Here is a 21,612-nt window from a genome sequence, read left to right as displayed (position 1 = left end):
GGCAGACAGGAGGCCCCCTTCCTCATCCCAGCCCGTCCAAGGTAGTGCCGCGTATGCCCCATCCCTTCCGCCTGGGGACAGGCAAGCTGGGCCCTGGGCAGAAGCTCCACCTCCAGTTCATGAGTTTGAGGATTTTCTCTGCTGCTCCTCCAGCTGGCAGCTGCTGTAGCACCGGCCTGGATCAGACAGCTGGTCGGTGACGGCCCGGAGCCCTCCCGGTCAGGAAAGCCAAGTGCTAGGGACAGATGAACACCCAGCGGAGACGCGCCTCTGATGTCATCTGAAGAATGAGGGAGCCCGAGGAAGGGCGCTCGGGAGCTGAAGTAGGAGCTGCTTCTGGGAACACTTTATTGGGAACACATCCCTAGACTTGACTGTGAGAGGGCTCACTAGGCCTCCCTGCATAGAGAATGAAGGTCAGTCTGGGGCAGAACATTAGGCAGCTGGCCCAGAAGCAGAAGGGAGGACTGAATTGCCCTCCCCCTCCCTCAAGTTCAGCCAAGGTCCTGCTAACAGGGAGTTGGTGGCCAAGAGGAAACTGGGCACAAGTGGCATCCAGGGAACCCCCGGGGCTCTGAGAGCCTAGGCTGGAGGATGGTGGCCACTCTTGGAGCTGGGGTCTGGGGGAGGTGGCCCCGGGGTGCTCTCTGCTCCCCCCGTGGCACTCAGGTCGCAGGACGGGCGTTGCCGGGAGAGGCTGCCCTGAGCTGACCCTGCCGCCCCCCCTTCCCCCAGGGCATCGCGTCTGTGTTCTCGAACTGCACGTCCCGCAAGTCGGCCTCCCGCGCGCAGACCGCCCACGGCGCCATGGCTGACGGCGAGGGCTACCGGCACCCCACGGAGGTGCAGATGAGTCAGCTCGTGCTGCCGTGCCACACCAACCAGCGTGGCGAGCTGAGCGTCGGGCAGCTGCTCAAGTGGATCGACACCACCGCCTGCCTGTCCGGTGAGCCTCTGCCGGGCACCGGCGTCCTCCGCGGGGCCCCGCGGTTGTCAGCGACGGGCACTGTCCCCCCCAGCGCCGCACTCAGTCCTCATTCTGCTCTTGGCTCCTGCTGTTCCCCCTGCCTGCAACACCCCCCCCAGCTCAGCTCAGACCCCCCCGCTCACCCCCAGACGCCCCCACTTGTGAGGGCTGGCCTGCGCCCGTGGGTCCCCGCTCCTGCACCGTGCTGCCCCAGCGGGGCCGCCCCGACGGGCCTGAGGGCGCCGGGAGCCAGGGCCACGGCTGCCTGCCCTCCTGAGCTGAGGGGAGCTGAAGTGAGCTCGTTTCGCTCCTTGTGGAGTCTGAGTATCCTCCCACCCACAGGGAGCTCGCAGTCCGGTGGGCGCACAGACGGGTGACCCCTGCCCCCCGGCGCTGCTTGATGGGGGCTGGGCAAGAGGCAGAGTTGGGTCTGTGGGAGAACAGATCTGGGGGCAGGGGACGGATTCCGGAGGGACTAAGGTGGAGGTGAGCACAGTCCCCAGGGTAGGAGTGACTCAGGCAAGGAAAGGAGGTGGGTGAAGCCCATGGCAGAGGCGGGGCACCTGGGAGGGCTGGGGAGTAGAATAGCCCAGGGGGATCGTTCAGTCATTCAACAGCTGCTCACTGGGTGTCTCCCGTGGGCCAGGCACTGTTCGACCTGGCCCAGCAGTGAATGAGATGGGCAAAACTCCTGGGCCTCAAGTGACTTGCAGGCTCCCATCAGGGAGAGACACCAGGCAGACAAAACCCGGATAAATAAACAGGGTCAGGGTGTAGAAACCGAGGTGAAGAAAGTAGAGGAGGGTGGGGGTGCAGGCCAGGAGGCACAGCCTTAGCTCAGGCCACCTGACATTTGCTCAGAGGCCTGGTGACATGGGCACACTGCTAACGCACGGCTTTCTTCCGACGCCAGCCGAGAGGCACGCTGGCTGCCCCTGCGTCACCGCTTCCATGGACGATATCTATTTTGAGCACACCATTAGGTAAGTGGCCCCTCCTGCTTCTTGGTCCCCTTGGTCTGCCCGCCACGAAGCCAGGGCCCCTCCTCCATCTCCCTACCTGGTCGGCCTGTGAGCTGCCTGGAACCCTGGAACCTGACTCTACTGTCAGGGCCTCTGCGGAGCGAGTACAGGCCTGTCTGCAGGGGCTCTGGGAGACCCATGGACCAGGAGCTGGCTTGCTGCTGGGTGCTGTGGGGTGGGTTCTCACGGCCAGGTTTGCAGTTGGACGTTGCTGAGGCAGCATCATGGGGTGCTGTGGGACTTTGGGGAAGCCAGTGTCTTTCTCTGGGCCTCTGTTTTCCTATCTGCCGAATGGAAGGGATTAGACTTAATTGGTGCATATCCTTTCAAACTTGGACATTCTCTGTGGGTCGTGGGTCATTGGACCATAGAAAGTTTCCTAGGCAAGGACCCTTGGCAAAGCCTGAGTCAGAAGCTTGGGTCATTCAACTTCTGCTTACATACCTCTGGGAATGAGGAGTTCACTACCTCACAGTTTTTTGTTTTGTGGTTGTGTTTTAAAATGTCTGTCCTGATTAGAAAACTCTGCATCACCCTGTGCTGAGCTTTGCCTCCATTTAGCTTTGCTGGGACTCGAGGAGCATGCCAAGCCCTTAGCCCAGGACAGGCTGCAGGGTCTGCACACAGTGTTCTGGCCTCCAGGCCTGCTCCTAAACTCACTGTCAGTGCCTAGGACATCAGACACCAAGGGCTGATTCATGGCTTTCTGGGTACCCAGCATGTTGTGGTTAAGGAGAAAATTTGGCCAATCCCTGTCTTCATTTATTTGGTACTTTGTCACTACTTGCACCTGTTCCGGACCAATGCCCATGCTGAGTTTGGGGTATGCAAAGTCAACTGGAACATGGTCCCTGTGCCCCAGGAGCTCCCCTTTGTCGGGAGGCAGATGTAGAGACATAATTTCAATTCAAAGGGGTACCTGTCTTGCTAATAATGACCTCTCACAAATGAGTCAGCTGTGTAACACTTTTTCTAAGTATCTCTCTTTTTTTTTTAAAGATTTTATTTATTTATTTGACAGAGAGAGAGATAGCCAGCGAGAGAGGGAACACAAGCAGGGGGAGTGGGAGAGGGAGAAGCAGGCTCCCAGTGGAGGAGCCTGATGTGGGGCTCGATCCCAGAACTCCGGGATCACGCCCTGAGCCGAAGGCAGACGCTTAACGACTGAGCCACCCGGGCACCCCACTAAGTATCTCTTATTTTAGAGTATTTTTGATTTACAAAAAAGTTGTATCTCAGAATATCATATGGAGAGTTCCTACATATCTCACACCCAGTTCCCCTATTATTAACATATTAATTAGTACAGTACCTTTGTCACTATGAATGAACTAATATTGATGCATTATTTATAATGTCTTTTTAATACGTTAGCTTATTTAATCCTCAGAACAATGCTACGAGGTTCTGGCTATCAGTATCCTCATTTTACAGATGAAGAAACTGAGGCACAGAGAGATGAAATAACTTGGTTAAGGTCATACAGCTAGTGGAGGACCCAGGAGCCTCTTGTTCTTAACCCGTGGGCCACATTTTCTATATGTCTAGGGGTGAGTGTAATGGCATAGAGTTATGGGGGGCTTCCTGGAGGAGGTGTTCGAGCTGGCTTCAGTACCATCAACACCGTATGTAGTGACACTCTGAAGGCCAGGGGAGCTGTGTCTGGGCCAGTTCTAGATCTCTGCTGCCATCACAGGTTTTGGCACTCAGAGGAGCTAGGGAGGAGAGGGCTGGGGGTAGGGAGTGGACTTGCGTGGTGAATGGACCCGCTGCAGGACTCAGAGAGTGAAGGTGAGTCTGGGCCAAGGAGGGTGTGGGTAGGAGGGGAGGCCAGAAAAGATCCTGGGAAGGAGGGCAAGCTGGGGATGGGTCAGGAGCAAGGTTGGTGACCAGGAAAGGCCTGGCTGCCCCTGAGGAAACCTGCAGAAGGTTTTTTGCTTTGTTTTTGGTTTTAGCCATTTAAAGATATTTCAAAATGTATCTCTAAGTGGTAAGAACTCCTTTTAAACATAACCTCAACGTCATTACTACACCTAAACAAAATTGGCAATAATTTCTCACGCACGTCAAATAGCCAGTCAGCATTCAGGGGCCCGCACTGTCTCCTGATTTTGTTTCTATTTTATTTTGCTTTATAGTTGTTTTTTGTTCAAGTCAAGATGCAGATAAAGTTGCAATTGGTTGCTGTGTCTCTTAAGTTGTTTTTTTTTTTTTAAGATTTTATTTATTTATTTGACAGAGAGAGATAACCAGCGAGAGAGGGAACACAAGCAGGGGGAGTGGGAGAGGAAGAAGCAGGCTCCTAGCGGAGGAGCCTGATGTGGGGCTCGATCCCAGAATGCCGGGATCACGCCCTGAGCTGAAGGCAGACGCTTAACGACTGCGCCACCCAGGCGCCCCTCTTAAGTTTTTTTTTTATCTATAGATGCTACCCTTCCCCCAGTACCCTGTCTCCTCACCATCTCTCTCCTTTTTCCTCAGAATTTATTTGTGGAGGAGACCTGGTCATTTGCCCTCTCAAGTTCTCCACCATCTGGGTTTTGCTGTTAGCATCACTGTGGTGTCATTTAATATGCTCCTCTGTCCCCTGCCAGTAAATTGGTCCTGGGGAAGGGCTTGCACGGGGCTCACATTGTTTGTGGGAACTGCCTCTCTGTGATATGAAGAATACCCAGAGGGTGCGTTGGGGAGCTAGAGACTTGAGGGTGCCCCTCTGGAGGCTGGGCAGTGACCCTAGGAAGGAGCCAGTTTGGGCTTGAGCTGTGCGATGGAAGAGTCAGGAGGGAAGAGGAGCTCAGGAGTCCAAATGGGTGTCTGCCTGGCTTTGGGGGAAGCTAGTGAGGAGGATAAGGGGAACGAGAGGAGGGGGAGGAGAAGAGGAGGAGGGGGAAAAAGAGGAAGAGGGGGAAGAGGAGGAGGAGGAAGAGGGAGAAGAGGAAGAGGAGGAGGGGGAGGAGGAAGAGACATAAATATCTCTCTTTTTAGCACCACAGAAAATAGACTGTTATTTTTATTTTAGGGATCATGGAAATTTTTTCCTAATTTCTTATCATGAAAACTTTCAACACTCTAGAAAACTTGACTAGTGCAATGATCACCACCAGTGAGATTCAAGAGTTAACATTTTTTGGCTAAATATGCTTTATCTGTATATGGATAAATAAATACACATACTTCTCTCTCTCTTTTCTCAACTATTTGAAAGTAAGTTGCAGACATCATGGTACTTCTTCCCTCCACAGGTCAGCGTGCGTCTCCTAGAAATGACAGTCCCTTCCATGCCTGTTAGGACTGCTGACAACAGAAATGGACAAGTCCTTGGCGAACGTGGGCTCCTATTATTTATGGAGCTCCTGCTGTGGGGCCGGGCCTGGTGCTGGCTCTGTCACACCCCGTCTCACTTGACCCTCAGTAGTCACGCATCTCAGTACTTCACAGACAAGGAGATAGGCTCAGAGAGGCAAAGTGACTCACCCAAGGTCACGCAGCTCAGTAGTGTGACCGTCATGCTAGAGCTGGACTGGAGCCCAGGCCCACGTGACTCTTCCCACTGTGTCCACTGCCGCCCCTTGACAGGCGGGCCCCTTGGAAGGGACCCTTCCTAGCTTTGGGGAGGAGGCTGTGCATTTGAGGAAGAAGTTCGCAACTGTGCTGTCTATGTTTGTGAGCTAAGGCACAGAGAGATGAAGGGACTTGCTCAAGGTCGCCCCAGCCCCTGTCTGGCTCCTCCTCCTCCTGGCTTACCCTCTCTGATGTTCAGTCCCCCCCCCAACCTACCTGTCACGCTTATCTGGAGGCTCTAATGAGGTAATGCACACTGCTTGGCACAGAGTAGGCATTCTTTGCATGTTTCCGTTTTTCTTCCCACCCTCTGTCTATAGTCCCTTGTACTTAGTAGGCATTCAATATACGTGGAATGCATTAATTCAGTAGGCCACTATTTATGGAGGGCCTACCCTGTGCCGTGTGCTAAGCCTTCAGGGGTCTATGGTGAGCAAGACAGGTATGATCCTGGCCCCAGGGGAGCTTAAGGATTGTGGGCGAGCCAGGCCCATCTGTTGGAAGAAGTGTCGGGAGGGTGAACCTTATTGAGTGACAGAGGGGCGGGGCAGGTGCCTGAGGGGGTACTGTTGAGCCTCAAGCAAAGAGAAGCTTGAGCGTTCACTGCACAAGGGGGAGATGAATGAAATCATGCCTCCACCTCCCTACCTGTAAAATGAGGGGCTAATGCTATCTCGCCAGCTTGCTTTGAGGACTCAGTGACATTGCCATTGTGAATATGGTCTGTAAGCTGTGACATTCTCCTGCCAGTTCCCCTCAGCAGAGGCCCTGCAAGTATCTGGGGCCCCTCTTCCTTCCCTCTCTCCCCTCTGGAAGGCCCACCTCCTGCTTTTCTCTCCCCAGTGTTGGACAAGTGGTGAATATCAAGGCCAAGGTGAACCGGGCCTTCAACTCCAGCATGGAGGTGTGTGGGGTGGTTGCTGCCTGGCGGTGGGTAGGTGGGTGGCTGGGGTTTCTACCTGCTCTCCCTTCCCAGCCCCCAGCCTGGACACACTCACACTCACAGGGCCCTGGTGGTGGCAGCACAGTTCTGAAACAGCTGGCAGGGCTGGGAGGATCCCAAGGATCTTCCTGTCCAATACCCCATAACACAGAAGGGCAAACTGAGGCCCAGGGAGGGGAAGAGACTTGCCTCAGGTCACCAGGTCACATAGATTCCAACCTGAAACTTGACCTTCAGCCTCCTGGGTCTTCACACCTCACCTCAGACCCTCTTCAGCAGCCAGGTGATCTTGGGAAAGTGTGGAAGGCAGCCACTGGGCCTGACCCTGGAGGCAGCAGGGCTGGAGCAGGGAAAGCCCTGAACTTCAGTGCGTTACCTTACCTCCCACAGCCTCTGTCTCTCCGTCTGTGAAATGGGAGCATGGTTCCTACGCTGCAGGGTTCTTAAGTGAGCTCGGTGAGCTCTGGGGGAGAGACTCTCTTTCCCACCTGTAGATGGCAGGCCCAGGCAGCTTCCCCTAGCCAGGCCACTGGTTACTGAGGAGCCACTGAGGCTGGAGTCCTGACTGCCTCTGTGTACCCTCTGGACACCCCCCAGATGTCTATCTTTCAATGTAGCCAACATTTTACCTACTTTAAGTCCTTTCCTAGATACAGTCTCATTTTCATTCTCTCCTAGGTATGCTCCCTCCCATTTCATTCATCTATTCACTCATTCATTCATATTTTAAGTAGGCTCCATGCCCAACGTGGGGCTTGAACTCATGACCCTGAGATTAAGAGTCACACCTGAGCCAGCCAGGTGCCCTATGCTCACTCCCATTTTATAGATGAGGAAATCAAGGACGAGAGAAGGGAAGTGACTTGCCCAAGGCTTTCCAGGGATCCAGGGGTAGAATCAGAACCTATCTCAGCTTTCTGGCCTCCTCGACTCAGTAGGTGATACAGAAATATGAGTCCTGGCCTGGGGTGGGCCTTCCTGTCTCATCGAGTGGTGGAGCCTCAGGTTGGGAGCTCCATTTCTCCCTTCCTCACTCCTCCTACCTTTTCTTCCTCTCCAGGTGGGCATCCAGGTGGCCTCTGAGGACCTGTGCTCTGAGAAGCAGTGGACCGTGTGCAAGGCCTTGGCCACCTTTGTGGCCCACCGAGAGCTCTCCAAGGTAGGGAGCTACACCCATCTGCTTGTTGTGGCAGGCCAGGACCGGGGTGGTGAAGCTGGGGGTTGGTGGAGGGGTGGAGGTGGGGGTGCTTCAGGGAATTCAACGAGGACGCTTCCCCCAACTGTGGCCAGACCCCAGCCACCTTCCCTCGCTCCTCTTCCCCACCTCTCCTGTGTGTCCCACGTGGGATTCTTCAGATCTCACCATTCCCTTACGTGTTCTATCGACCAGCCCCCCCATCCTCCGTGCTTTTGCCAAAGAAAGGGGACTGGGGAGATTTGGAGGACGAAAGTGAAATATCAGTCAACATGGAGACGGGAAGATGGGGATAGAGAGGGGACGGAGACTTGTAACCCTCCAGCAACCCCAGGTGTACGATGAGGCTGGGGGCACAGGCCCTCCTGCTGTTTCAGGAAACCTGTCCTGAGCACCCCCTCGCCACCCCCACCCACAGGTGAAGCTGAAGCAGATCACGCCGCGGACGGAGGAGGAGAAGATGGAGCACAGCGTGGCGGCCGAGCGCCGACGCATGCGGCTGCTGTACGCGGACACCATCAAGGACCTCCTGGCCAACTGTGCCATTCAGGATGGTGAGCGGCCGTGGGTACGGAGGCCAGCTGGCGTCCTGCGTGCCCCCCTCTGTCCTCAGCCCCCGCTGGGCAGAGGGAGGAAGGGAGTCCCCTTGGGATGTCCACGCACTGTCCTGATGACCCTCTTGCCTCAAGGTCTCCATCAGGGAAGGGCGTGTTTGGGCCTCTTGCTCAGCTCCCAGGAGCTGTGAAGGTAGAATTAGGACACGAGGAAAACCCTTTGTTGTCCACACAATGTATTTGGATCTCTAGGATTCAAGGTATTGGGGAAGGTACTATTGAGCATGGCCTTGAAGACTGTAGGATTCTTTACAAAGCATATATATATACATATATATATATGTATATATATATAAAATACATATATAGACACATATACATACGCAAATAATATGCATATAGACATACATATAGAATAAAAAGCAAGACTCTCTCCTACCCAGAACCCAGACCCCTCCAGTTACTCCTTTTTGGGCATCTTTCCAGAAGAGTCCCTGCATATTGAAGCATACTATGTATTATTTAGCTCTATCTTTTTACCCAAAAGGGAATATACCGTACACACTGTCCTGTATCTTACTTCTTTCCCCTTGAAAGTACGTCTTGGAGATTGCCCTGTACCAGCACACAAAGACCTCCTGTGGAGTGGTAGGATTTTGACAGATGGAAAGAAAAGGAAAGGTTTTCCTGACGGAGAGCGCAGGCTGGGCAAAGGCCCAGAGGGGTAACCTTGGACTCACTCACCGATCTCCAGCGCGGTAGGATGTGGGGTCTCCCTTGAAGCCTGGAGGAGGCAGCTGTAGGACAATTCAAACATAGTTCAGCTGCCCAGAGTGGGAGAGAGCAGGTGGGAGCTGTTGGCCCCGGTAAAGCGGCAAGGGGGGCTCCCGGTTCCTTGTGCTTATGTATGTGGGGTCTGGGGGCTGTGGCTGGGGAGGCCTGGCTCTTCCTGGTGTCTTTGAGATCCCCCCAGAGCCATCCATCCACTGCAGCCCTCCCACATCCCTCTTGTCCTGACAGCCCTTCTACCCAAGGGTTAGTCCCAATGCCTTAGCGTGGCACCCGGGCCCTTGGCTGGCCACGCAGCTTTACCTGGTGCTGACCTTTTACTTGCCCTCGGCTCCACCTAAGCCAAGGCTTCATTGCTTCCTGTGACTGTCCTACCCATCCTGTCTTCAGATCTCAGCTCAGTCCCCCCACCCCCCCGCCTGCCTGTGGCATCTCGGAGCAGCCTGCAAGCCAAGTGAAAGGCCACCTCTCTGACGGGCCATACCCGATAAGGTCTCTCTCCCTGGTTGATGGGAGACGTGTGGCACCTCCTTGGGTTGGGGGGATCATATCAGCATCTGCTTCTCTGACCCCCCATGGCCCTGCCCACTGTTGGGCCTCTCCTACTAAGAATCTTCTGATGCCATTGCCCCTGAAGGACAGGGCCTGTCAGGGCAGAGGGAGGGAAGAACTATCCTTTTGAGAGTCTATCTCCTAGTTTGGTGCCAAGCGCTCTAGAATCACGATCACACTTCATCTTCGCAATCCTCATGGGTTGGTTCTGACATCTGCCCTTCACCAATGAGGAGACTGAGGGTCAGAGAGGTTCCCTGACTGGCCATGGTCATACAACCTGTGTAGGGTGGTGCTGAGGTTCAGACCCAGGTGTGTCTTCTCTGCAAGTGGGTGTCCCGCCCGCTGCCCCGCGACAACCTCACCTGCCGCATCCCAAGTCCTCCTGTTCCTAACCCGGGGCTGGCACTCTCAGTGCCTCCCTCTGCCCTTCCTGGGTCAGATCTGGAGAGCAGAGACTGCAGCTGCATGGTGCCGGCCGAGAAGACCCGCGTGGAGAGCGTGGAGCTGGTCCTGCCCCCCCATGCCAATCACCAAGGCAATACCTTCGGGGGCCAGATCATGGCCTGGATGGAGAATGTGGCCACCATTGCAGCCAGGTGAGGGGCGGGTGCACTGCCTTCCCCCTCATTCTCCCTCTTTTCCTTGGCCGGCTCCCTCTGGGGGAGAAACCCCAGCTTGGTGTTGGCATTCAAGGCTTCAGGAGTTTGGCTGTTCTGTTAGGGAAACCTAGGGCTTTCAGACCGGGAGAGCCAGAGAGGAGGGATTTTTCTGTGAGCCGGCCGTTCCCTCCTCGACTTAGAAAACCTCCGCAGTCCTCATCACCTGCGTGGGAAATGCCACGCCCCTGGCTGGCCCGGTGCTAGGTGCTAGGCGCTAGGCCTCCCCTTGGCCTGGCCCTGCCTGCTGCTTCCTGTATCTTATGCTCCCTGCCATTCCCATCCTCCGCATTCCCAGCCCTGCCTTTGCTCATGCTCTACCCCACCCCCCATGCCACTTCCTCTCCTTTTGGTCTGCTAAAGTCTACGAAGCCTCTGTAACTCTTCCCTTCTCCCTAGAGGTGAAAACAATTCCTTCCTTCTTCCAGAATCTCTGCCCTTGTCCGGGGCTTGTTCTCTAGATATGGGGGTATTTTTTATAGCTATGATAACTGACATTCACTGACTGACCCTCATACCTCTATGACTTTGTATTTGCTGTTCCCTCTGCCAGGAGTGCCCTCTTCAACCCATGTCTTCCTCAGCCAGGGGAATTACTCCTCACCTCTAAAGAGCCTGGCTCAAGTGGTCCCTCCCCTGTGTTGCCCCCGTGGGACCCAGTGCATAAGCAATGCCATTTTGGGCAGCCCGGCCTATGTGTGTGATAAGATCTCAGAGGAGAGTCACAGCCCAGATAGTCAGGGAAGGCTTCCCGGGGAAGAGCTCTTGAGCTAGACCTTGAATGACAAGTAGCTTTGGGTAAGGGGAGGGCTTCTGGGCAGTAGAAGCAGCAGGTGCTGGGGTTTAAAGGGAAAACGGGGAAAGGATTAACCCAAGCCCTGTCCTTTCATCTGTCGCCTCAAGCTCAGCTGCTTGCTAGCCGTGCATAGACCTGAGTGTTCTAAGCTGTGAAATGGGACTTTAGTTCTGTTTCTCTGAGCAGAACTGTCCGGGTTGGGTGGGAGTGGGTGGGCCAGTGGGCAGTGCATGTGGTTCTGGGCTGCCTCTGTGGCTGGGGGAGGGGGAGAGGCTGGCGCGGGCCTGTGACTGAAGCACTGGGGCATTTATCCTGTCTCCCCGACCCTGGCCTCCTCCAGCCGGCTGTGCCGTGCCCACCCTACGCTGAAGGCCATTGAGATGTTCCACTTCCGGGGCCCTTCCCAAGTTGGGGACCGCCTGGTGCTCAAAGCCATTGTGAACAACGCCTTCAAGCATAGGTAAGGGGCGGGACCAGGGCCCCCTGGGACTGAGGGCTCTTCCTGACCCAAGAAGGGGCCCAGTTGCAAAACTGCCAGGGACCCTTTCCCCTGCAGTTGAGGCCCATGAGGTCTAAACCCTGCCCAGCTGCTAGGTGCCTTCACCGTGACCAAGATGCAGCTCTGCTCTTCCCTCCTCTGGGCTCCCCAGCCCTGTGGCTCCTGCGGTCTCAGATCATACCCTGTGCTCAGCGTGTCACTGTCTCTCTTCCCAGCTCCTGCCTCTGGGCCTGGCGTACTGTGCGTGCTCACATCATAGGGCCCTCTCTTGCCAGTGTTCCCTCATTTATCAAATCCTTCCCCACCTTTCTCTGAAAACAACAATTCGTTCCCGGAGCCCTTAATTTGGAGTGAATCCTGATACCTCCGAGAAAGCTTGCTTTAAATATGTATCTGTGTTGGTGATTTCAAAGGTCATAATGTAGCTGTTAAAAGTGAGGAAGCCACAGGGCACCTGGGCAGCTCAGTCCTTTAAGTGGCTGCAGTTCGGCTCAGGTCATGATCCCAGGGTCCTGGGACTGAGCCCTGCATTGGTCTCCCTGCTTCTCCCTCTCCTTCTGCCCTTCCCCATGTTCATGCTCTCTCTCTCTCAAATAAATAACTAAAATCTTAAAAAAAAAAAAAAAAAGTGAGGGAGCCAGGCTCTCTGGTTTCGAGTTTGGCTCACCTTTTACTGGCTGTGTGGCTTAAGGCACGTCACTGAACATCTCTGAATTTCAGTTCTTTTTTTTCTTCTGTCTTTCTTTTTCTTATAACTGTACTCTTTGTTTATTTATTTCAGGGAGATAAAGAGAGCCTGTGAGCAGGGTGGGGTGTGGGGGGTTTAGGGTGGGGTCAGGGGAGGACCGGGGCAGAGGGAGAGAGAGAGAATCACAAGCAGGCTTCACGCTCAGTGTGCAGTCCCACACGGGGCTCCAGCCCACGGCCCCGAGATCCTGACCTGAGCCAAAATCAAGAGTCAGATGCTCAGCCGCCTGAGCCGCCCGGACGCCCCCCTTGAGCTTCGGTTGTTTTGTCCATGAAATGGGGCTCGCCACAGCTACATCATAGTTGTGAGGACTCAGTGCGGTCTTACGGGTGGCAGGCCAGAGAAGGTGTGCGGTGCAGGATCATTGTCACTGTCACGGTCATTACTCACCGTCTGACCGGCGCACGGTCTGCTGCCGTGGGGGGGAGGGCCCTGAACATGGAACGGCAAGGCCCCCTTCCAGTCCAACTTCCCTTCCTGGCTGTTGTGTGACCTTGGCCCAGTGACTGTCCTGTCCTAGGTCTTGGTTCCCCCTCCGCATACCGTCCGCATGCTGGGATCGTAGAGCTTCCTAAGCGAGGGGAATGGGGTGGCTGCTTGTTTGTAATTCATGAAGACAGATATACAGAAACGGCAACAACCGAACTGTCAGGAGCACGGCTGTTAGAGCCCTTGTGAAGATGTGCGTAAGGGACATTTTTTCCAAGTAGAGTCTGCGCCCCCACCTTCTTGCTCATGTCCTTCCAGAATCCTTTGCAGTTTACACTGCATATTGTATACATACGTGTACATATACACGTGTGGCTGTATTATGTACGTATATATTATATATACACATGTGTGTATGTTTATATATATATTTATGTATTGCCCCATTCCCCACCTGTTAGCCCATGAGCGCGTGGACCAAACCAGTTTACTCATTTCTGTGGTCCCAGCGACTAGCACAGGCCCAGGCATGTAGAAAGTGCTCTGTAAACACTGAGGAAAGGGAACAGTTTCGGGTTTCCTACCAGAGGCATTCTGAGCTGGGCTGCTGGGAGAGCTGCAGGAGTGTGCGTGTGTGCACAGGTGTGCGTGTGTGTGCGTGCGTGCATGTGCGTGTATGTGTGTGTTGGGGAGGGGACTCGGGCTCAGGAAGGTCCGTCCAGCATGGAAGCAGCCGTCCCTCTCCTTCAGCATGGAGGTGGGCGTGTGCGTGGAGGCTTACCGCCAGGAGGCCGAGACCCATCGGCGGCACATCAACAGTGCCTTCATGACCTTCGTGGTCCTGGACGCGGATGACCAGCCTCGGACACTGCCCTGGATTCAGCCCCAGCCTGGGGTGAGTGGCGCCCTGCCCCAGCACCAGCTCTTCTCCCTCTCTGCCTGGGGTGGTGGGGCCTGCTAGTCTCTGACACAGCCAGGGAGTGATGGGCTCAGCCCTGCCCCTCTGCCGGCACACAGCCAGCTTGCAGTGCCCTGTGACCCCCAGAGATGCCCCTTGTGCAAGGCAGGCACGCCTGGGTCTGTCTGAAAGAACTCGGCCATGCACAGTTAGCTCAGTTAGGTGGTAACAGGCGTTCATGAGCCTGCGGAATTGGAGGAGGCTTTGGGGTCAGAAGTGGGTTGGAACTCCCCTCTGCCACGGTCTAGTGGGCGCCCTCTGCAAGTTTCCAGTCCCCGCCTGTAAAGCAGGTGTATCTGTACTCCTGCCTCACGGGGACGTTGTGCGGGGTGCCTGAGGGGCACTGACCCTGTGCCTGACTAAGCCCCGTAGGCACTCAGTAAGTGGTGGCCTTTAGCAGGAGGTGACAGGAGAGCAAGAGGCATAAGGACAAGAGTCAGGGGCTTGGGTTCAAAGCCTGTCTCTTAAAAAATGCCATCTTGGGTCTCCTGTGGGCCAGTTCCGGGCTTCCTTCCAGGGGGCTGAGGGGTGACCTTGGAGAGGCATTCCCTCTCTCTGGGAAGGTCCCCTGCCCTGCCTGCCTGCCTCACAGGGCCGAGAATTGGCTGTGAAAACCCCCCACTCCGCAGCTGGGCATTGGCAGGGGCCGGGGGTGGGAGGAGCCCGGCAGACGAGGGGTGGCGAACAGTTCACAAGTGCGTCCTAGCCTGTGCTGGTTGATGCTCGTGAGCGGGGAGACATCAGAAGCAGTGGTTAAGAGGGTGAGCTCTGGGTCAGGCCGTCAGGGTTCTGTTCCTGGCCCCACTTCTTACGCCTGTGACCTTGGGTAAGCCACTCACTTTTTTTTTTTTTAAGATTTTATTTATTTATTTGACAGAGATAGAGACAGCCAGCGAGAGAGGGAACACAAGCAGGGGGAGTGGGAGAGGAAGAAGCAGGCTCCTAGTGGAGGAGCCTGATGTGGGGCTCGATCCCAGAACACCGGGATCACACCCTGAGCCGAAGGCAGACGCTTAACGACTGCGCCACCCAGGCGCCCCAAGCCACTCACTTTTCTGTGCCTCAGTTTCCTCCTCTGTAAAATGGGGACAAGAGGGTTGTGGCAAGACTTGACATTCTGCACAGAAGGTGCTTTAGAAGAGTGCCTGGTAGCAGCAAGTGCCCAGGAATGTCTGTGCCCTTTGCGATCCCTTTGTGCAGAGGAGGACGCCGAGGTCAGTGAGGGCAGGTGGTGTTCCCAGAGTCAGTCAGAGAGTCTGGGGGAAGCTGGGGCTGGAGCTCAGAGCCTCGGCCCTCTCCTGTCCGGGTTCCTTTGCCTGCAGCTGCCCCCATGAGACCTGAGCTCCAGGTTAGGGCTGCAGGGGCTCCTCGGGCCTTGGGGGGCAGACAGCAACATGGGAGTGGGAGCGGGGAGGAGGGCATAAGCCGCTCGTCTGGCCCACACCACAGTCTGTCTCTGCATCTCTCCCCAGGATGGCGAGCGGCGCTACCGAGAGGCTAGTGCCAGGAAGAAGATCCGACTGGACAGGCGAGTGTGGGTTGGGTGGTGGGAGGGGACACGGGTTCAGGGCTGTCCGCCTGCTCCCCAGGCCCCAGGGACCGGCATTCCTTCAGTGCTGCCCCTGTGCTGGATGCTGGGCTGGGCCCTTTACGTCCACGCACCTCTCTACCCGGCGGTCTTCCTGGCCCATAGTCCAGGCGAGGACACTGAGGACAGACGGATTAGGCAGCCATGGGCACACCGATAGGAATGATGGGCAGAGGGAGAATTTGAACCTGGCGGGATCTGGCCACTTCTGAATCCTGGGTTCCTCCCATGGACCCTGATGAGTGTTGGGCAGATGAAGAAGGGTCCCGAGAGTAGAGGCAGTTGCTCGAGAAACACAGCGGGGTGTGAACTCCTGCTGCCGAAGCATTGCCAGACCGGAAAATGCGGGAAATACACTGGGGTTTGCCTTCTGTGCGAATAGGAGAAGTGTGCATCCACGGAGCACGTCCCATAGGCCGACCCCCCATGCTCATGACGACCGCATGAGGCAGGTGCGACACCCACCCCCACTGCTGAGGCATGAGGGCGAAGCTGCTTTAGCCAGAGTCAATTGCTCAGCGAGGGCGTGGGGACCGAGCTTCCCCCGGCACCCCACCCCGGCCTCAGTCTGCTTCTGAACGAGTTTGCATGCTCTTAGCTCCCGTTTTCTGGGTGCCCAGCCCGTCTCCTTGGCCAGACAGGATTCCCTGCCCCGCTGCTGGGCTAAGCACCAGGAGCGAAGTCTTCTGAAAGACGTGGGCTACCCGGGGACCATGGTTGTCCTCTTTTCTCTCCCAGGAAGTACATCGTATCCTGTAAACAGGCAGAAATGCCCCTGTCTGTCCCCTGGGACCCTAGCAACCAGGTAAGGCCTTCCTCTCTGAGGGGACAGTCCACAGGCCCATGATGGGGGCGGGTGGGGACCCTGACTCTCCGTTCTTGTCAGAATGGGTTTGGAAGTAGGCCTGAGGGGACAGGATACTGTGTCCTGACTCAAAATTGGTACAGTTGGCAAAGGGCTTTCCTCTGTCCCTGTTTGGCGGGAGAGAGCTGAGAGCCTGAGAAGAGGGTCACACAGCGAGTCTGCCCGAGGCTGGGCCTCCTGTCCCAAAGCCCAGGGCCCGGCACCCACCCCCCTTCACGGCCCAATGTCCTGTCCCCTGGTCCAGCGTGGCCCCGGGCCAGAGCTGCCGGGGAAGGCAAGCAGGTGAGGCTCCTCCGTGTGCTCTGTCCAGGTGTGCCTGAGTTACAACAATGTCTCCTCCCTGAAGATGCTCGTGGCCAAGGACAACTGGGTGCTGTCTTCGGAGGTCAACCAGGTAGCTGACCCCACCCACCGGCAGAGGCGGCTGACCTCAAGCAGCAGATCTCAAACCGCTTGTGTCAAAAGGGGATTTTTTAAAAAAATATTTTATTTATTTATTTGAGAGAGACAGTAGGGCGAGAGAGAGAGCACACGAGTGGGGGTGGGGGCAGAGGGAGAGGGAGAAGCAGACTCCCCGCTGAGCAGGGAGCTCAATGTAGGACTTGATCCCAGGACCCCGAGATCATGATCCGAGCCGAAGGCAGACGCTTCTGACTGAGCCACCCAGGTGGCCCCAAAAGGGGATTTCTTAAAAGGAATTGGATGAGACTGTGAAACCAGCCCAGTTATAGAAACACAGCTGCTCCCACAGGACCTGGAGTGGAGAACCCCCAAATCTTTCTCTCCTGCCCACCCACCATCTGGCCCCCAACCCCTCATCTCTGCTGTCCTCTGCCCTGTGGCTTCCTCCCTCCGTCTCCTCCTTTCTCCCTGCAGAGATAGGGCCAATGCACAAGGCTGGGTTGAGGAAAGATGTGAGTTCTGCCTGTGCCCTGGGGAGAGTCACTTTCCCACCTGTGATATTAGGCACTTCAACAGGGGCCTGGCTCTGAGGACCCGTTCCATTGTTGCCTTAGTCACTGCTTCCTCATGCACGCTCCTGTCCACCTGTGCTGAATTCTCTCAACAGCCCATTTTCAAGGGGGTGGGACTAAGGCTCAGAGAGGTTGAGTTCCTTTTTCACAGTCACACAGCAAGTCAGTGGCAGCGCTGAGCTTGCAGCCCTGGCCTCTAGCATCAGAGTCAGCCCACTCCATCCCGCAGCATAGCCCGGGGAGGGGGCGCGGGAACGAGGCTGCCCTCTGTCCCATGCAGGTCCGCCTGTACACTCTGGAGGAAGACAAGTTCCTCTCCTTCCACATGGAGATGTCGGTGCACGTGGACACCACCCAGGCCTTCCTGCTGCTCTCAGACCTGCTTCGGAGGCCTGAGTGGGACAAGCACTACCGGTAAGGGCCGAGGTGCCAGCGGGGTGGGCTGCTTTGCTCAGGCCTGGTGGGAAAGCTGGGCCGCACATGTCTTTTCCAGAGCCATCCCCCGTGATGCTCAGCCCCTGCTGGCCTCTAGCTGGGCATGCGGGGCGGTGGCGTGGGGTGTCTGTAGCTATGTGTTGTATGGGTGTCAGAGTCAAGGGCATTCTGAACCCTCAGGGAAGGGACTGAGCCTGGAATTGGAGTTGGAGGCTTGGGTTTAAGTCCTGTTTCTGGCCCAACTGGCTCTGTGACCTTGGGCAAGTCCCTTGAGGTGTAGGTCATGCATTTGCAGTCTGGGGTAGATCAGTGATTTTCTTTTAATCCCTGCTCCCCTCCCTTTAAGATTTTATTTGTTTGAGAGAGAGAGCAAGCAAGAGAGAGAACACGAGTGGGGGCAGGGGCAGAGGCAGAGGGAGAAGCAGGCTTCCTGCTGAGCAGGGAGCCCACCATCAGGCTCGATCCCAGGACCTTGGGATTATGACCTGAGCTGAAGGCAGACGCTTAACCGACTGAGCCACCCAGGCGCCCCTAGATCAGTGATTTTCAAACCATATTCTGTGGAGCCCCCTAGGAGGCTCAGGGACCACTTGGTAGAGGTTACAACGCTGGGGGGGCGTGGGCCCCCTCCCAGCTTCAGGGGAACTAATGGAATGGCCAGTTTGATGAGTCTGCCTGGTTTGCCAGCTCTCCTTAGGGATATGTGCATGTATTTGTTATTTTTGAATGTAGTGAGTTACTGAATATAAATGTTATTCCTATGAATACATTTGTTCCCTGAATTTATTGATTCTTCATGTGAATATTTTCTTCCTGAATTTAGCCAAGGGAGATAAATCTGTTCTTAGGAAAACAGCCAAAATTTCAGTATTTAATATGAGAATGTTGAAATTGAAACTGGTATTTTTGCAAATTCCCTTAAAGTCATTTTCTGTTGTGCCAACACCCTCCTTTGGTCATTTCTCCCGGGCTGCTTACGAGGAGCCTATATTCCTGAGTATATCCATAAGGAGGGTCTGTGCATGTGGAAATTCAGTGAGCAGGTTGTCTGGCGAGTTGAGTTTTGCTAAATTGCCTTCCCTGTCCTACCCCCAACTATCTTACAGAGTGGGCCTACTTGTGGCTGTTTCTACACAGGCTTTCTATTTAAGGTTTTGGTGCACAAAAGGCTATTGCTTTAAAAAGCCTTGGTCAGGAGCACCTGGGTGGCTCAGTCGGTTAAGCATCTGCCTTCAGCTCAGGTCATGATCCCAGGGTCCTGGGATCGAGTCCCGCACTGGGCTCCTTGCTCAGCGGGGAGTCTGTTTCTCCCTCTGCCCCTGCCTGGCCCCCTACTTGTGCTCGGTCTCTCTCTCAAATAAATGAATAAAATCTTAAAAAAAAAAAGTAAAAAGGCTTGGTCTAGGTGCCCCCAAGCCTGTTGGCAGTGACATTCTACAAAGCTGGGAGGTGATTTGATGGTGAATGTTGGGGGCGTTGGGCCTATGGTAGGAAGGCTTCAGGAGGCAAGCTGCTGTGGGCCTTGAAGGCTAAGTCAGACCTCGATACTTAATGGGATTGGGGCAGGGGAATGTCCCAAGGGGAAAGGGAGCCCTTAGCTGCTTCCCCCCACCCTGCCCATAGCACCCTGTTTGTGAGGCAGCCTCTGAGGTTGGGTTGGAGAGCCGGGGAGAAGGTGGCAGGTTCGGACATGGTCACACACGTTTGTGTGGATGTCTTTGTGTGTGCATGCATGTATATTGGTGTAAGCCTGTGTGTGTGTGTGTGTGTGTGTGTGTGTGTATGTGTGTGTGTATGTGTATGTGTGTACCTGGGCACATATGTGCAGTGTGCCTGGGCCTGAGGGGCAGAGCTCTGGCCCCTGACAGTCTGAGCACATCTCAGCCCAGCTTCCTTAATGGCTCTGTGGCTGCAGCAGGTTATTTTCCTGAGTCTCAGCCCCTCATCTGTACAATGGGGATACTGAGAGGACCTATTGCATGGGCTGCTGTGGGATAAATGAGATAGTATGTGGAAAGCACGCGAACAGTGCCTGGCACACGGCCGGTGCTCGTAACCAGGAAACCATCCCACGTCTGCGTGGGGCGTGTGCACCTGCTGTGTGCATTTGCCTGTGTACATGTCCGTGTGTTCCTGTGTGTATGTTCATGCGTGTCTTGGCCTGGCCTTCCTGCCTCCTATGGCCCTCGCTGAGCAGTGTAGGGGGTAGAGTGTCCCTCAGACATCGGCTCAAGAAGGCTGAAGCATGGGAGGGCCTGGGCCAGGCCGGCTGTCACAGGAGCCGCTGTGCCTGCCTGGAGCCCTAAGCTCTGGGCCTCCCTACAGGAGCGTGGAGCTAGTGCAGCAGGTGGACGAGGACGATGCCATCTACCACGTCATCAGCCCTGTCCTCAGCGGCGACACTCCTCCTCCAGGACATCGGCTTAGACTCAGAGCTTTTTGCAGTGGGACACCTGGCACTGCTTGGCTTTTCAGGGCTGTGGGTAAAATGGAGGATGAGGGGACTCTTCTCCCCTTTGGTCACGTGTGCTCTAAGGCAGGGTGGTCTCTGTCCTTGGGGTGGCGAGGCTGCCTCGCCCCAGACACGGACAGGCCCTTGCTCACGTGGCCGCTTGCTTGGCCTCCACCCTCTGAAGGCCCCACATTGACTAGAGGGGCAAGGCCGCCAGCTGTGCGGGGACGCATGGCATCCCTTCTGCTAGAGACAAGCACAGAAAAGTGAAGCATGAGCTCCCGAAGCATTGGACTCCTTTGAGCATCTGCAGTGGAAGGGCTTTTCCAGAAAATCTGCAACGAAGCCATGCTGGCTTCTGGCAAATTCCGGGCTAACATACAGGCACCTCCTCTCTAGCCTGGCGCAGCGCCAGCTGTCGGGCCTTTTAAGTTTATGTACCTCAGAATCTGGTGTGGGGGTCTGTGCAGAGGGGGCTCCGGGCCAGAGCTGGGTAGAACAGGCCCTCACCTCCTTCTGTGCCCTTCTCCACCCTTTCTTGGCTCCAGAGACCCCTATGTCATCGCGATGAGGTCAGTCACACTGCCCACACACCCTGAGACACCAGCGTACAGGCGTGGGGAGACCCTCTGCTCGGGTTTCTGCTTCTGGCGAGAGGGGGACCAACTGACCAAGGTGAGGCCAGTGTTCCCTCCCCCACCCCATCCCCCTGCCAGATACCCCCGAAGCCACATGCACGTCCGGAGCTCGGTGCTGTGGGCTCCGTTAGTTCCATACCCGGGCCCCACCTGCAGGCTCTCTTCGAGCATGGGGGAGCCCAAGAGTGTCAGGGGCTGGAAACAAGCCTTCCCTATGATCTAATCTGTGCAGAGACAAGACGGCAGGGTCTTGGGAAATGCTCTGGAAGCCCAGGGCAGAGGCCTGGGTTCTGATCTAAAATTCATCTCATTATTTACTTGAATACCTCTCTTGTCTGGAAAGGTTTTACATGGCTCTCAGGGCCCATAAAACTCAGCAGGGTAGTCAGTGCTCACTGAAAATGTGGGGGAGGCGGCTGAGGGCAGGGGGCGGAGGGGGGAGGGGTTGCTGCAGTTCCCCCGCCTCCAGGCCCAGGTAGGGACAAGGCTGGTGTTGGCTAACCTAACACTCTTAACCTGAGGGGCTTCTCTGCACAGTCCCTGGGCTGATTTCGAACTTGCTTCGATGACCCTAGAGCACCACCATTTTTACGTGCTGGGCTCTGGAGACCCAGCCCCTGTCCTCCAGAACCTCCCCCAGCTGACCCGTCAGGGAGGCACAGGACAACAGTACCGTGTGTGGTCGTGCTGACACGCCACGTCATCTTCTCGGGCCCCCGGGTGCTGGCTTGGACTTGCCGCCCTCCCCGCCCGCCTCGTGCCCACCCCCTCCCCCTGCCCAGCCTCCCTGACTGTGGCTCCCTTCCCATCCTGCAGGTGTCCTACTACAACCAGGCTACCCCGGGCTTCCTCAACTACGTGACCACCAACGTGGCCGGTCTCTCCTCGGAGTTCTACATCACCTTCAAGGCCTGTGAGCAGTTCCTGTTGGACAACCGGAGCGATCTGGCCCCCAGCCTCCAGACCCTCTAGGCCCCCGCATGCCCGC

The 21,612-nt window shown here is 55.9% G+C and overlaps 1 protein-coding gene across 1 annotated transcript; it reads left to right on the top strand.

The window, feature by feature from the left end:
• Positions 1-410: 410 nt before the first annotated feature.
• On the top strand, positions 411-21,596 carry ACOT11 (acyl-CoA thioesterase 11). The gene is made up of 16 exons (XM_040626595.1): positions 411-416; positions 736-946; positions 1,881-1,950; positions 6,394-6,454; positions 7,554-7,652; positions 8,107-8,242; positions 9,999-10,182; positions 11,379-11,498; positions 13,465-13,609; positions 15,145-15,200; positions 15,999-16,065; positions 16,436-16,519; positions 17,380-17,513; positions 19,860-19,955; positions 20,535-20,661; positions 21,441-21,596. The coding sequence occupies exons 1-16, from the start codon at positions 411-413 to the stop codon at positions 21,594-21,596; spliced, it is 1,752 nt and encodes a 583-aa protein (XP_040482529.1).
• Positions 21,597-21,612: the final 16 nt, after the last annotated feature.

This window comes from Ursus maritimus, unplaced genomic scaffold (genome assembly GCF_017311325.1).
Source record: "Ursus maritimus isolate PB19 unplaced genomic scaffold, ASM1731132v1 scaffold_12, whole genome shotgun sequence".
Taxonomy (NCBI): Eukaryota; Metazoa; Chordata; class Mammalia; order Carnivora; family Ursidae; genus Ursus; species Ursus maritimus.
This window is presented reverse-complemented; position numbering and strand designations above follow the sequence as displayed.